Source organism: Erinaceus europaeus, chromosome 17 (genome assembly GCF_950295315.1).
Source record: "Erinaceus europaeus chromosome 17, mEriEur2.1, whole genome shotgun sequence".
NCBI classification, from domain to species: Eukaryota; Metazoa; Chordata; class Mammalia; order Eulipotyphla; family Erinaceidae; genus Erinaceus; species Erinaceus europaeus.
The window spans coordinates 5,565,669-5,581,181 of NC_080178.1; the positions used below are offsets into that span (position 1 = coordinate 5,565,669).

The 15,513-nt window shown below is 41.0% G+C and overlaps 3 protein-coding genes across 3 annotated transcripts; 2 read left to right on the plus strand and 1 right to left on the minus strand.

Moving 5' to 3' along the window:
• Window positions 1–261: 261 nt before the first annotated feature.
• Window positions 262–1,209, plus strand: LOC103109470 (olfactory receptor 1165-like). Its single transcript, XM_007518531.2, has one exon. The coding sequence runs from the start codon at window positions 262–264 to the stop codon at window positions 1,207–1,209; it is 948 nt and encodes a 315-aa protein (XP_007518593.1).
• Window positions 1,210–4,594: 3,385 nt separating this feature from the next.
• On the minus strand, window positions 4,595–5,536 carry LOC103109603 (olfactory receptor 5D13-like). The gene has a single exon (XM_007518711.1). It carries the CDS (start codon window positions 5,534–5,536, stop codon window positions 4,595–4,597), a length of 942 nt encoding a protein of 313 aa, XP_007518773.1.
• A 2,990-nt stretch (window positions 5,537–8,526) lies between these two features.
• On the plus strand, window positions 8,527–11,565 carry LOC103109601 (olfactory receptor 1165-like). The gene is made up of 2 exons (XM_060177367.1): window positions 8,527–8,535; window positions 10,783–11,565. Exons 1-2 carry the CDS (start codon window positions 8,527–8,529, stop codon window positions 11,563–11,565), a joined length of 792 nt encoding a protein of 263 aa, XP_060033350.1.
• Window positions 11,566–15,513: the final 3,948 nt, after the last annotated feature.

Consider the following 15,513-nt stretch of genomic DNA (forward strand, 5'->3'; position numbering starts at 1 on the left):
TTTGGTGATTAGCGCTTCCTAGTTCTTTTTTCCCTGTTTCTTTCTCAAGACCTGCGCTTGCTCAATAGCCTCATATACCCATGTTGATGACTGATTCCTGTGGTTTCTACTACATTCATTTCCCTCCACCCCCGGGATACCTCACAGTATACCCACCCTGACTAGATCCTCTGAGAAACTTCCCCCCAAATCTTCTACCTGCCATCTTTGTTACTCAACCGCGAGGATGAACCTTCTGATTCTCTTCCTACAGGAACCACAATGTTGGATGAGGGAAATCAGAGTGCTGGAACCACTTTCATCCTCTTAGGTTTCTCCAAATACCCACACCTTCAAGTGCCTCTCTTTTTAGTCTTCTTATGCATTTATACTGTTACTATGGTGGGGAACCTGGGTATTATTGTAGTCATCAGACTCAACCTAAAACTCCACACACCCATGTACTTCTTTCTCAGCCACCTCTCCTTCCTTGACTTTTGCTACTCCTCCGTTCCAACGCTAAAACTCTTAGAAATCTTGCTTGTGGAAATCAGGACGATCTCCTTCACGGGTTGCATCATGCAATTTTTCTTTGGCTGTGCCTTTGTGATCACAGAAATGTTCATGTTGGCAGTGACGGCCTATGACCGGTTTGTGGCTGTCTGTAAACCCCTGTTCTACATAGTTGTCATGCCTCAGAAGCTCTGTGCCCTCTTGGTGGCTGGGTGCTATGCTTGGGGTTTTGTCTGCTCCCTGGTACTAACCTACTTTCTGATGTCATTGTCCTTCTGTGGATCTCACGTCATAGATCACTTTGGGTGTGAGTATTCTGCCATCATCTCAGCCTCTTGCTCTGACACTCATTTCCACCTGATGCTGATGTTCACCATTTCTACCTTCAATGAAGTCTGTAGCCTCCTGATTATCCTTGCCTCCTATGTCTTCATCGTGGTCACAATCATCAAGATGCCCTCTACCGGTGGACTCCGGAAGGCCTTCTCCACCTGTGCCTCCCACCTCACTGCCATCACCATCTCCCATGGGATCATCCTACTTCTCTACTGTGTGCCCAACTCCAAGAACTCCTGGCTTTTCATCAAAGTGACCACTGTGTTCTATAGTGTCGTGACCCCAATGTTGAACCCCCTTATTTATAGTCTTAGGAACAAAGATGTGAAAGAGGCAGTCAAGAAGTTAATCAAGACCAACTTGCTTTGTCATTCAAAATAATCATCTGCAGAGTGGAACTGCTTTGTGTGTGCACATCCCGGGTTGCACCCAGTCCCCACTGCACTGGAGGAAACCGCAGTGCTGTTATGTTTCCATGTCTTTCTCTTTTCCTTTCTCTATCTGGGTGAGCTGGTCCAGACAAGTGACGATTCAGTGACGGGAAATGGTTGATTACGTAATGATAGAGAAGAAGAGAGGTATATACAGAATATTCAAAAATAGTTTTACTATTAATATGACCAGTCTCTTCAACTCCTTCCCCTTCCCCAAATTCTCCTTCTTCCCCATATCCTCTCCTTCTTCTTCTTCTCCTTCTTCTTCTTCTTCTTCTTCTTCTTCTTCTTCTTCTTCTTCTTCTTCTTCTTCTTCTCCTTCTCCTTCTCCTTCTCCTTCTCCTTCTTCTCCTTCTCCTTCTTCTCCTTCTTCTAATTCTCCTTCTTCTAATTCTCCTTCTTCTAATTCTCCTTCTCCTCCTCCTCCTCCTCCTCCTCCTCCTCCTCCTTCTTCTTCTTGTCTCTATGGTTATTGATGGGACCTGAGCCAGCACTATGAATCCATTTTTCCTGGCAGCCATTTTTTCCAATTTATTGAATAGGAAAGAGCGAGATTGAGACAGGAGGGAGTGATAGAGAGGGAGAGAGAAAGAGAGACACCTGCACCTAAAGATCTGTTTCACTGCTTGTGAAGCTTCCCCCCACCGACACACACACTAGGGCGGGGAGTGGAGGCTCAAACCTGAATCCTTGCATGGGTCCTTCTATTTTGTACTATGTGCACTTAACTGGGTATGCCACTTCCCAGCTCCTGGTTTATTGTATGCTTTTCTACTAAGTTGTTTGTTCTTTAATTTTTAATATGTTGTTTGTTTGCGATCTAAATACGACATTTTTGGTCTGCATTATGAATGATTACATAAAGATTGAGAAGGAGAGCGGTATGTATATAAATACAAAATAGTTTTATTATTAATATGGCTGAATATCTTCTCCTTTTTCTTCTCCTTCTCCTTCCCACTACTCTTCCCCTTCCCCATGTGTATTCATTCTCTAAAAGATGTTGTAGTACTTTGTGACGTATAGATTTAAAAATTTTTAATGACTTGTAGTTTCTACCAGTGTTCCTTTCCCTAGTGGAGTGCTTATAATGCCTTATTTATGATATAATTCTTCCTGTGGTATATTGCATCAAAGCAAAGGACTGTGGTCAAAGAGGAGAAAGGGCAGGTGTAGAGGACATTGGCTTCTGGGCCATGACTGCGGAGAATATCTGAGTTGGGGAAGAGAATGTTTTGTTTAAGTCCAAGACCAGTGATTTCATCCTTATATAAGCATGTACCACAAAGTATTTGAAAAATAATTCATTAGGAAGGGTGACAAATGATAATTCCCACTGTGTCATACACTGTAAGAGGGAGTTAATCTATCTGAATGTTGAATAATACAATAGCCCTACATATCATGTACATGTACACTAGAGAAATATAATCCTCTTGGTAAATAAAAGTGGATTTTTTTGATACCCAAAGTAAAGGACAAATATTGAACAGCATTACCAGGTGAATGTGTAATATAGTATAATTGTAACTGATCAGATTATGGTAGTTACATGGGATTTGTGGTTAATAACTATGAAATACTATAAATAAAAATACCTGTTTATTTTTTGAAATTGTATCCCTGAATATATTCCAGCACACACACACACACACACACACACACACACACACACACACACACACACACATACACACACACACACACTCCAGACACATTTTGGTGATTTGTTTCTTTTTAATGTGAAGTTTTGAGGTCAATACGCTGTTTAATAATGTAATAGTTATATCACTGAGACCACATGAAGAATAACATTAGGTATCAGTTGAGTGCATAGCCTGAGAATTTTTGTCTGGCATATCCTTGATTATCAACAGATAAGCAGAGATCTCATTTTGACGTTTTTATGATTTATTCAGGAACTAAATTAAGACTAACAAACAACTCATTTAGAGAACTTTTTGTACAATACAGTTGTAGCTGTATTTGCCTGGAAGATGAAGCTATTTTGGACAAGTAAATGTGAACTCAGTTAGAAATCAGCCTTTAAAAGTAAAACAAGGAATCGCCAAGCTACTTCGGAAGTATATTATGATGTTCATGGTCACCGAGTTGAATTTAGACCATCAAGTTTAATCTGTATGTAAAACACATGGAATAAATAACTATAAACATTTCAGTCTTTGGGGGGGTCCCTTAATCCTTTCAAGCTTCAAATGAGATCATTATTTTACTTCACATTCAGTGTCATGAAACCCTTAAGGAACAAAGAACAAAGAATTTGGCCAGGTTCTTCAAAATTCACATTTTTAGTCTTTGGTTCTATTTGTTTTTCAGAATCCATTTCATTGTTTAAATGGACTTAAAGAGTGGTATTTTAGGGGACCAGGCGATGGCGCACTTGGTTGAGCACACACATTACAATGAGCAAGGACCCAGGTTCAAGCCCTTGGTCCCCACCTGTATTGGGAAAGCTTCATGAGTGGTGAAGCAGGGCTGCAGGTCTCTCTCTCCCTCTCTATCTCCCCCTCCTCTCTCAATTTCTCTCTGTCACTATTCAGCAAATAAAATAAAAAAGTAAAACATTTATTTTTTTAAAAAAGTGTTATTTAAAGAGATTTAGGATGCTAATCCATAAGCCCACTGTCTTGGAATTTTTTTTGTCTGATATTAACTGATAAATAAATTTGTTAAGGTTGTGCAGTAAATTACCACACTCCTGGCAACTTAAAAACCACAGGAATGTATTCCCTTCGAGTCTCAGTGACCAGAAGTCTGAAGTCAAGGTGTGAAAGGACTGTGTTCTCTCTAAAGATGAAGGGAGACTACTACTGTGTCTCCATATTCTAGCGGTTCCTGGTGGCCCTGGTTGGCAACAAAACACCATTCTCTCCCACTGCACAAGCTCTTCCTCTCTGTCTCCTGTGGGATTTCCTGGACTTTAAGGATACATTTAAGGAAAATTATAAGGATACATTCATTGAATTCAGAACCTAAATCCAGAACGATCCCATCTTCATCCTTATCTTAGTTATATCTACCAAGACTGCCTTTCCAGATAACCTTACATTCTAAGTGAACTGGAATTGTTTGTGGGGAGGGCACTGTTCAACTCACAACACCAAATACTGCTTTTGGTTCACAACCAGTTTACCAGCCACTTATGTGTATAGAAAAGCAAATAATCTAATAGCTAAGCCATGTGGTTAATAGATTTTAAAATATTATAAATGACTAAATGATTTGAGCCATCGTCTCTACTGAAGGTACTAAACAAACCTCAGTATAATAGTAAGTCAAATGCCTTCTAGATATTAAAAAAAAAACCTTCATCAAAATTTTATTGGGTGACTCAGTAGCTTCCTCATGCTCTCCTTCACATCTTTGTTCCTCAGGCTGTAGATCAAAGGGTTCAACATGGGGACAACCACGGCATACAACACAGAGCCTACTTTGACCAGGAGCCATGAATTTTGGGAGTCAGGCACACAATAAAGGAACAGGACAGCGCCGTGGAAAACGGTGATGGCGGTCAGATGAGAGGCACAGGTAGAGAAGGCTTTTTGACGCCCGCCAGCAGAAGGCATTCTTATCACCGTGAGGAAGATGAAAGTGTACGTGCTGAGGATGATGAGCAGACTGCTCACTTCATCAAAGAAGGTAATGACTAAACAGAGCACTTGGCTGACATGAGGGTCAGAGCAGGAAACAGACACCAGGACAGAGTATTCACAAATGAAATTATTTATGATATTTGGTCCACAGAAGGATAATGCCAGGAGAGAATAGGTAAGGGTCAGGGAAGAGACTATACCCCACGTGTAAGAGGCTGCCACCAAGGAGACACAGAGCTTCTGAGACATGACGACTGTGTAAAGCAAGGGGTTGCACACAGCCACAAATCGGTCATAGGCCATAGCAGCCAGTATGAATGTTTCTACCACTGCAAATACGCAGATGAAAGAGAACTGCAGGATGCAGCCCATGAAGCAGATTGTTCTGTCTTCAGCAACCAGGTTCTCCAACAGTTTGGGTGTGACTACAGTAGAATAACAGAAATCCACAAAGGACAAGTGACTAAGGAAATAGTACATGGGCGTGTGGAGTTTAGAACTGATCCGGATGAGGACGACCATACCCAGGTTCCCCACTGCAGTGACTGTGTAGACAGCCAGAAATATCAGGAACAGGGGTACCTGCAGGCCCGGATATTCAGAGAAGCCCAAGAGAATGAATGTGGTCACAACACTTTGGTTTTCTCTGGACAACAGCATAATTGTGGGAGAAAATCTGAAATAATGACAGTAAAAGAATGACCATTGTGATAGTGTATATCTTTCTTTCTTACATTTTTTTATTTATTCATGAGAATGATAGAAGGAGAGAGAGAAAGAGCCAGGCATCATTCTGGTACATGTGCTGCTGGGGACTGAACTTGGGATCTCATGGTTGAGAGTCCAATGCTCTATCCACTGCGTCACCTCCTGCATGTGTATTTCTTTTTTAAATGACTTTTCCTGTTATGTAATTTTTAAATTATCTTCATTTATGGGATAGAGACAGCTACAGAGCTTCAGTGACACAATCGATTAGTGGGCAGTACTTATATGATAGAGACAGCCAGAAATTGAGAGGGGAGTGAAAGATAGGGAGGGAGAGAAGCAGAGAGACACCTGCAGCCCTGCTTCTCCACTCACAAAGCTTTCCCCCTGCAGGTGGGGACCGAGGGCTCAACCCAGGTCCTTGTGCAACGTAACGTGTGCTCAACCCGGTGCGCCCCCACCCAGAACCCAGGATGATACGTTTCCATGACATTTACCATATGACAGACATTGTGATTAAGCATGAAGATACCTTCCTTTTGATCTCCAAATACTATTACAAGTTGTAAATATATAGTCCTGTATTTTACATAAGGAAGCTGAGGCATATATAAGTCAAAGAATTTGCAAGTGGGTGGTGACACCTGGCTGAGTGTACATGTTACAATGCACAAGAACTCAGGCTTCAGCTGCAGTCCCCAACTGCAGGGAGAAAACTTCACAAATTGTGAAGAACAGCTGCAGGTGTCTCTTTCCCTCTCTATCTCCCTCCTCTCTACTTCTTACTGTCTCTATTCAATAAAGAAATAATGATAATTAAAAAATTAGAAAATGGCTTCAAGAACTTGTTAATGTTGCAAATTTTCTTAGTGATGAGTTGGGGTTTGAAGTCTATCCTGAGTGACAGATGACAATTTATTTTAGTGCAAGATCAAAACTTTCCTTCAGGGTTACTGAAAAGTTGCTCTTAAAGCTTCAACAGTCTGAAGGTCTGTGCTTCTTAATACCACCACTATAGCAAACAATACAAAGTCTTCACTAGAAGTAGTAGAACCAGGGCAGTAAAAGCGCTGGGGGAGATAATATTTCTCCTTATTATTATCTTTATCTACTCATTGAATAAGGTGATCCAGAAATTGAGAGTAAAGAGGGAAATAGAGAGGAAGAGAGACAGAGAGACATCTGCAGCCCTACTTCACCACTTGTGAAGCTTTCCCTCTGCAGGTGAGGACTGGGGGCTCAAACCTGAGTCCTTGCACATTGTAGCATATGTGTCCAACCAGGAGAGCCGCCATCCAGCCCCGAGGAAATAATATTTCTATAGCTAGACTGGTCAAACTGAGGATCACAGCCTCGGTCACATTTATGTGTAGTCACTGCAAATATTCAAGTTTTTGATAAAGTATATATGTAGCAAAGAAAGTATAGCCCTGTGCATTATTGCCAAGTTTTTCATGTTTGTTCTGATGATAATAATAATAATAATAATCCTCGCACATGGTAACAGGTGCTCTCAACCAGGCACAGCACCACTAGACTCCTATTTATGTTTTGTTAATGAATGAATTCCTGTTAGCAGCACCCTGGTTTATTAGGGACTTTACTACTACTGCTCTTTCTTGACAGAATTATTAGGATGCTAACAAATATCTAAAAAGATTAATGATGCTAAATAAATTTGGTAGTAAACAATGAGTCAGGGTGAGCAGTGGACTCGAATAGAAACTAAACCTGGCCCTGAATGTGAATCCACAATGGTAGGGAATGTTCCATTCTCTGAAGGGAGGTTGGATAGCATACTCTGAGGGTGATGGGTCCTGAACTTGGCACAGCCTGGAATGTCCCTAGCAGTGACCATGGAATGTGAGGTCAGACCTATAGGGATGTAGAGGTTACATAGGCTCCTGTGCTGACTATGGGCCACAGATCAGATCGATGGGGTTTACAGTCAACAATATTTATATACTTATCCCATATTTGGGAGTTACTCTCTTCCCTGATCCAACTTTCTGGTCTTTTTTCCAACTATGACATCATCCCCCCAGACAATAGCTTAGGTCACCTGCATTTTGGATGTCAGGTGCTGGCAAAAACTAGTTAGGTCATGGCCCCCTTGGAATAGACCTAAAATAGACCTAGCTATTTGCAAAATGGAGACCCAAAATCTCCATCCACAATATTCTTGCCTTTAGGTTCATGGTTAGTCAACAATTTGTTCTGCTTTCTATCTTAACTCTTATTTAGCCAGCAGGTTTCAGATGTTATCATGATGCCAACCAGACTTCCCTGGGCAGATGACCCCACCAATGTGACTTGGAGCCCTGCTTCTCCAGAGCTTTGCTTCAATAGGGAAAGAGAGAGGCAGGCTAGGAGTATGTATCGACCTGTCAATGCCCATGTTCAGCGGAGAAGCAATTGTGGAAGCCAGACCTTCCACCTACTTCATCCCACAATGATTTTGGGTCTATACTCCCAGAAGGTTAAAGAATAGGAAAGCTAGGGGGGGGGGGATGGGTTATGGAGTTCTGGTGGCTGGAAGTGTGTGAAATTGTACTCTTCTTATCTTATGGTCTGGTCAGTGTTTCCATTAAATAAATAAAAACTTACAAAAAGGAATCTATATCAATGGAAGTTCAAAGTCATCAAACAACCTGTGAATTTTTCTCACTGATGCAATTTTCTGTAATAAGGATTTGATTTCCGTGAGCGTTTCTGATCTGACTGTGAAGATGAACATATCTCTTCTCATAAAAGCATAGATTATTTTTGAACTGGTCATGTTTTCCACCTAACCTGAAAGAGTCTAAAGGAGAAATGAACTTACCTGAAGTCCAATGTTCTTGTTTAATTCACTGAGACTTTATTTTTATGATCCACACAGTGTAGATATCTATCTTGTCAGTAATGGAACATTATAGAGAAACACACCCACGGTTGGTAACATGGAGGCAGTAGACTTCAGTGAATATGCATTTTCTTTCTGAGACAGAAGACACCTTGGTGAACACAAAGAAGAAATATGCAGAAGCAGATTCACAGTCTAAAGTCAACCAAATTCTAGGTCTTCTGTTTGCCTCCAGGACTAAGAAGGGGTAGACTATATGTAATTGTAACTGGAGTATTACTCAGTGGGATACATGTAATTAGTTGAAGGGCTGTCTCTTGTGTCTTTGTGGTGGAGTTATTATTTTCTAGATCTAGTCACTGGGGATAATTGCATCACCACATCTATCCCATTAACTGCTCTAAGATCATCTTTTCAATATATTTGTGAGTTGATAAATGAGACAGAAAGAATTAGAGCATCACTCTGTATATGTGTTGCAAGTCCTGTACTTTATCCCTACATCACTTTGTAGCCCCTAGACAATGAGTCACCGAACAGTATTTACACTGTGAACTAAAAATAAGTCTTGAATTCTAAAGTTGTGCTAGAGCCCTTCTAATGTAAATGTCTTTTTCATCTCTCCCTTGGCTCCTCTCTGTTCAGGAGCCACAGGTGTTTGCACTCACTGGTGATTTGGTGGGTTCCTGAAGTCCTTCTAGTCCTGTCTTGCTGCTGTCCCAGGTGGTCTCCTTTGGTATTCCTAGTTGACCCTGGAGAGGAGAGGAGAGAAACACAGCTGCTGCTGCTGCTCTGTAGCCCTGCCCTCTTATAGCCTTCTGTCTTTTTTTTTTTTTGCCCAACTTTAATGCCACCTGGGATGCATTGGATCGACCTTCTCGTGGTGCATCCCGTGAGTACCCATTTATTGGGGAAACTGACGATCCTTCCTAGCTGACTGAATCCACATGGATCCCAGTCACTTTCAAAGCCAGCAACAAGCAGACATCAGGCTCAACCTGACACTGTTGACTGGCTACGGAAGAAGGGCAAACGCTAGAAGAAGAAGAGTGCCACCTGTTTTGTTTTTGTTTTTGCTTAAATTTTCTTGTGGGGGGGATTAGTGGTTTACAATATGTGTAAATACAGTTGCTGTTACATGTGTAAAAGTTCTCAGTTTTCTGCGAGACACTCTCACCCTCAGCCTAGGGCCTTCTCTGTCTCCATGCACCAGGACCTGAAAGACACTCCTCCCTCCAGGGTCCTTTATTTTGGTGCAATACAACAAACAGTCAAATTCTGGTTTGCATTTCCCTTTCTGTTATTTTTAAAATTTATTTATTTATATAAAGAAAACATTGACTAAACCATAGGATAAGAGGGGTACAACGCCACACAATTCCCACCACCAGAACTCCGTATCCCATCCCCTCCCCTGACAGCTTTCCTATTCTTTAATCCTCTGGAAGTATGGACCCAAGAGCATTGTGGGATGCAGAAGGTGGAAGGTCTGGCTTCTGTAATTGCTTCTCCGCTGAACATGGGCATTGACAGGTCAATTCATACTCCCAGCCTGTCTCTCTCTTTCCCTACTATGGAAGGAATCTGTGGAAGTGGAGCTCCAGGACACATTGGTGGGGTTGTCTGTCCAGGGAAGTCTGGTTGGCATCATGCTAGCATCTGGAACCTGGTGGTTGACAAGAGAGTTAACATACAAAGTCTGTGCTTTAAAAAGTTGGAGGCATTCAATCAGTTTCCCCCATCTCATATTGCTTAAATAGTGCTTTATATGACTACAAATTAATAGGAGTGTACATAAAAACCATTCTCACCACCAAAAGCCTGTGTCCCAACCCATCCCCCTTCCACCACCCCTACCCCCCCCTTGCCCCACGAAGCTGAACATTCACCTTCACCCTCAACCCAGAGTTTTTACTTTGGTGCCCTACAAATAGATATACTTTTAAAATAAAATATTTTTCCTCACCTAAGAGAAGGATAAATGTAATTTTAAGCATTTAAAAAAATCATTACAAAATTCACACATCTTTTCAAATTAAAAGTCAAAGTTATTTATTAGGAATAGGCATTGAGTGGGTGAAAAGCAAAGCTGGGGAAGATTTTTGTTTTATTTTAACTGATAACACTATTATATTTTAATATGATAGATCATTTTCAACTAGATAAGAGAAACTGCAGAAAAATCTTAGTAAAATGCATATGATGTCATCTTAAGAATGAAAGAAATCTCTAAACACATTCAAATATCCCTGTACTTAATAATCATTCACATGCACATCAATATAACAAATTGGTCTACAGCAGGTAAATGAAACACTGTTTTCATCAAGTGTAGTTTTGTACAGTTCTATAGGAACATTGCAAAACATGCAACTGGATAATAATTCTTAGTCACTTGTCCTTTGTGGATTTCTGTTATTCTACTGCAGTCACACCCAAACTGTTGGAGAACCTGGTTGCCGAAGACAGAACAATCTGCTTCACGGGCTGCATCCTGCAGTTCTCTTTCATCTGCGTATTTGCAGTGGTAGAAACATTCATACTGGCTGCTATGGCCTATGACCGATTTGTGGCTGTGTGCAACCCCTTGCTTTACACAGTCGTCATGTCTCAGAAGCTCTGTGTCTCCTTGGTGGCAGCCTCTTACACGTGGGGTATAGTCTCTTCCCTGACCCTTACCTATTCTCTCCTGGCATTATCCTTCTGTGGACCAAATATCATAAATAATTTCATTTGTGAATACTCTGTCCTGGTGTCTGTTTCCTGCTCTGACCCTCATGTCAGCCAAGTGCTCTGTTTAGTCATTACCTTCTTTGATGAAGTGAGCAGTCTGCTCATCATCCTCAGCACGTACACTTTCATCTTCCTCACGGTGATAAGAATGCCTTCTGCTGGCGGGCGTCAAAAAGCCTTCTCTACCTGTGCCTCTCATCTGACCGCCATCACCGTTTTCCACGGCGCTGTCCTGTTCCTTTATTGTGTGCCTGACTCCCAAAATTCATGGCTCCTGGTCAAAGTAGGCTCTGTGTTGTATGCCGTGGTTGTCCCTATGTTGAACCCTTTGATCTACAGCCTGAGGAACAAAGATGTGAAGGAGAGCATGAGGAAGCTACTGAGTCACCCAATAAAATTTTGATGAAGGTTTTTTTTTAATATCTAGAAGGCATTTGACTTATTATTATACTGAGGTTTGTTAAGCACCTTCAGTAGAGATGATGACTCAAATCATTTATCATTTATAATATTTTAAAATCTATTAACCACATGGCTTAGCTATTAGATTATTTGCTTTTCTATACACATAAGTGGCTGGTAAACTGGTTGTGAACCAAAAGCAGTATTTGGTGTTGTGAGTTGAACAGTGCCCTCCCCACAAACAATTCCAGTTCACTTAGAATGTAAGGTTATCTGGAAAGGCAGTCTTGGTAGATATAACTAAGATAAGGATGAAGATGGGATCGTTCTGGATTTAGGTTCTGAATTCAATGAACGTATCCTTATAATTTTCCTTAAATGTATCCTTAAAGTCCAGGAAATCCCACAGGAGACAGAGAGGAAGAGCTTGTGCAGTGGGAGAGAATGGTGTTTTGTTGCCAACCAGGGCCACCAGGAACCGCTAGAATATGGAGACACAGTAGTAGTCTCCCTTCATCTTTAGAGAGAACACAGTCCTTTCACACCTTGACTTCAGACTTCTGGTCACTGAGACTCGAAGGGAATACATTCCTGTGGTTTTTAAGTTGCCAGGTGTGTGGTAATTTACTGCACAATCTGAACAAATTTATTAGTTAATATCAGACAAAAAAGAAATTTCAAGACAGTGGGCTTATGGATTAACATGCTAAATCTCTTTAAATAACACTTTTTAAAAAAGAAATGTTTTACTTTTTATTTTATTTATTTACTGAATAGTGACAGAGAGAAATTGAGAGAGGAGGGGGAAATAGAGAGGGAGAGAGAGACCTGCAGCCCTGCTTCACCACTCATGAAGCTTTCCCCCTACAGGTGGGGACCAAGGGCTGAACCTGGGTCCCTGCACACTTAATGTGTGTGCTCAACCAGGTGTGCCATTGCCTGCTCCCCTTTAAGCCTGCTACCACTCTTTAAGTCCATTTAAACAATGAAATGGATTCTGAAAAACTATAGAACCAAAGACTAAAAATGTGAATTTGGAAAAACCTGGCCAAATTCTTTGTTCCTTATTGGTTTCATATACTTTCCCTGTAAACTAGGGGATGATGTCCAAAAGGATGATACTGAATGTGAAGTAAAATGATGATCTCATTTGAAGCTTGAAATTATTAAGGGACCCCCCCCAAAGACTGAAATGTTTACAGTTGTATATTCCATGTGTTTTACGTATAGATTAAACTTGATGGTCTAAATTCGACTCGGTGACCATGAACATCATAATATACTTCCGAAGTAGTTTTACTTTTAAAGGCTGATTTCTTTTTTTTTAAATTTATTTATTATTTAATAAAGGATAAATTAACAAATCCATAGGGTAGGAGGGGTACAACTCCACAATTCCCACCATCCAATCTCCATATCCCACCCCCTCCCCTGATAGCTTTCCCATTCGCTATCCCTCTGGGAGCATGGACCCAGGGTCGTTGTGGGTTGCAGAAGGTGGAAGGTCTGGCTTCTGTAATTGCTTCCCCACTGAACATGGACATTGACTGGTCAGTCCATACTCCCAGTCTGCCTCTCTCTTTCCCTAGTAGGGTGGGTCTCTGGGGAAGCGGGGCTCCAGGACACATTGGTGGGGTCTTCAGTCCAGGGAAGCCTGGCTGGCATCCTGATGGCATCTGGAACCTGGTGGCTGAAAAGAGAGTTAACATACGAAGCCAAACAAATTGTTGAGCAATCATGGACCCAAAGCTTGGAATAGTGGAGAGGAAGTGTTAGGGGGGTACTCACTGCAAACTCTAGTGCACTTCTGCTTTCAGGTATATATTTTGCAGTAGTTTATGGATACGTGTGAACATATGCTCTCTCTTACAGAAACTGGTGTATACCTAGGTTTTGGATCTTTGTTAGAAAGTGGGATTGAATTAGAGAATACTATGTAAGGAAAGGTCTCACCCGAGTAATGAAGCTGAAGGGTTGTCATTCCACACCTGAAGTCTCTGGACACAGTCTGAGCTGAAGCATGTTGAGGTGGCAATCATTGTGTTGATTATGTTGCGATCGGCAGATGCAATATTATTTGATATGGATTGGGAGAGGCATGTGGGAAAGTGGCCCTATCCAAAGGTTCAAGGAATGGGAGAAGTAGAGGCTCTATGGAGATGTGAGATTCCTGCTGTCTTAGGGTTCAAAAAGACAATGGATAACTAATGTTATCATCACATTATTTGGTAATTGAGTTAACTTTGGAAAGTCCTTTTGTTAGGGTTTGCTGTTCAGTACCCAGTATCTTGTATATAGCTGTGCTATTGGTTGCTTCTGATCTACTTGGTCTAGGCTTTTGAGAGAGTCCACACATCAAATACACATTCTATATATTAAAAAGACTCAGTCTGTGTTTTAAAAACTTCGAGACATACAATTAATTTTCCCCCTCTCATATTAATTATCTAGTGATTTATATGACTACACTTTACTAGGAGTGTACATAAACACCATTCCCACCACCAAAAGACTGTAACCCATCCCTCCCATCCACTCCCACCCCCCACTGGCCCAGGAAGCTGCATGTCTACCCCTCACCACAGGGTTTTTACTTTGGTGCCCTACTTACAATTTGGTCAGGTCCTGCTTTTAGTTTCCCTTTCAGATCTTCTTAGTCAACTTCTGTTGATGAGTGGGATTATCCCATACTCATCTTTATCTTTCTGACTTAGCTCACTTAACATAATTCCTTCTAGCTCTGTCCAAGATGGGTCAGAGAAGGTGGGTACATTGTTCTTGATAGCTGTATAGTATTCCATTGTGTATATATACCACAGCTTTCTCAGCCACTCATCTGTTGTTGGGCACCTGGCTTGCTTCCAGGTTTTAGCTATTATGAATTGTGCTGCTATGAACATAGGAGTACACACCTCTTTTTGGTTGGGTGTTATGGAGTCCTTGGGGTATAACCCCAGGAGAGGAATTACTGGATCATATGGAAGGTCCATGTCTAGCCTTGTGAGAGTTTTCCAGACTGCTCTCCAGAGAGGCTGTACCAATTTATATTCCCACCAGCAATGTAAAAGGGTTCCTCTGTCCCCACATCCTCTCCAGCATTTGTTGCTGCTGTCCTTTTTGATGTATGCCATTCTTACAGGAGTGAGGTGGTATCTTAGTGTTGTCTTAATTTGCATTTCTCTGACAATCAGTGACCTAGAGCAGTTTTTCATATGTTTGTTAGCCTTTTGGATCTCCTCTGTAGTGAATGTTTTGTTCATATCCTCTGCCCATTTTTGGATAGGGTCATTTGCTTTTTTGGTGCTAAGTTTGCTGAGCTCTTTATATATTTTGGTGATTAGTTTCTTGTCTGATGTCTGGCATGTGAAGATCTTCTCCCATTCTGTGAGGGGTCTCTTTGTTTGTTTAATAGTTTCTTTGGTTGTACAGAAGCTTTTCAATTTGATGTAGTCCCATTGGTTTGTTTCTGCTTTAGTCTTCCTTGCAATTGGGTTTGATTCATCAAAGATGTCCTTGAGGTATAGGTGGAAAAGTGTTTTACCAATGTTTTCCTTTAAGTATTTGATTGTTTCTGGTCTAACATCCAGGTCTTTGATCCATTTGGAGTTGATTTTTATTTATAGCATTTCTTAGTTATTAACCACAAATCCCAGGTAACTACCATAATCTGATCAATTACAATTATACTATATTACACATTCACCTGGTAATGCTGTTCAATATCTGTCCTTTACTTTGGGTATTAAAAAATACACTTTTATTTACCAAGAGGATTATATTTCTCTAGTGTACATGTACATGATATGTAGGGCTAGTGTATTATTAAACATTCAGATAGACTAACTCCCTCTTACAGTGTATGACACAGTGGGCATTATCAGTTGTCACCCTTCCTAATGAATTATTTTTCAAATACTTTATGGTACATGCTTACATAAGGATGAAATCA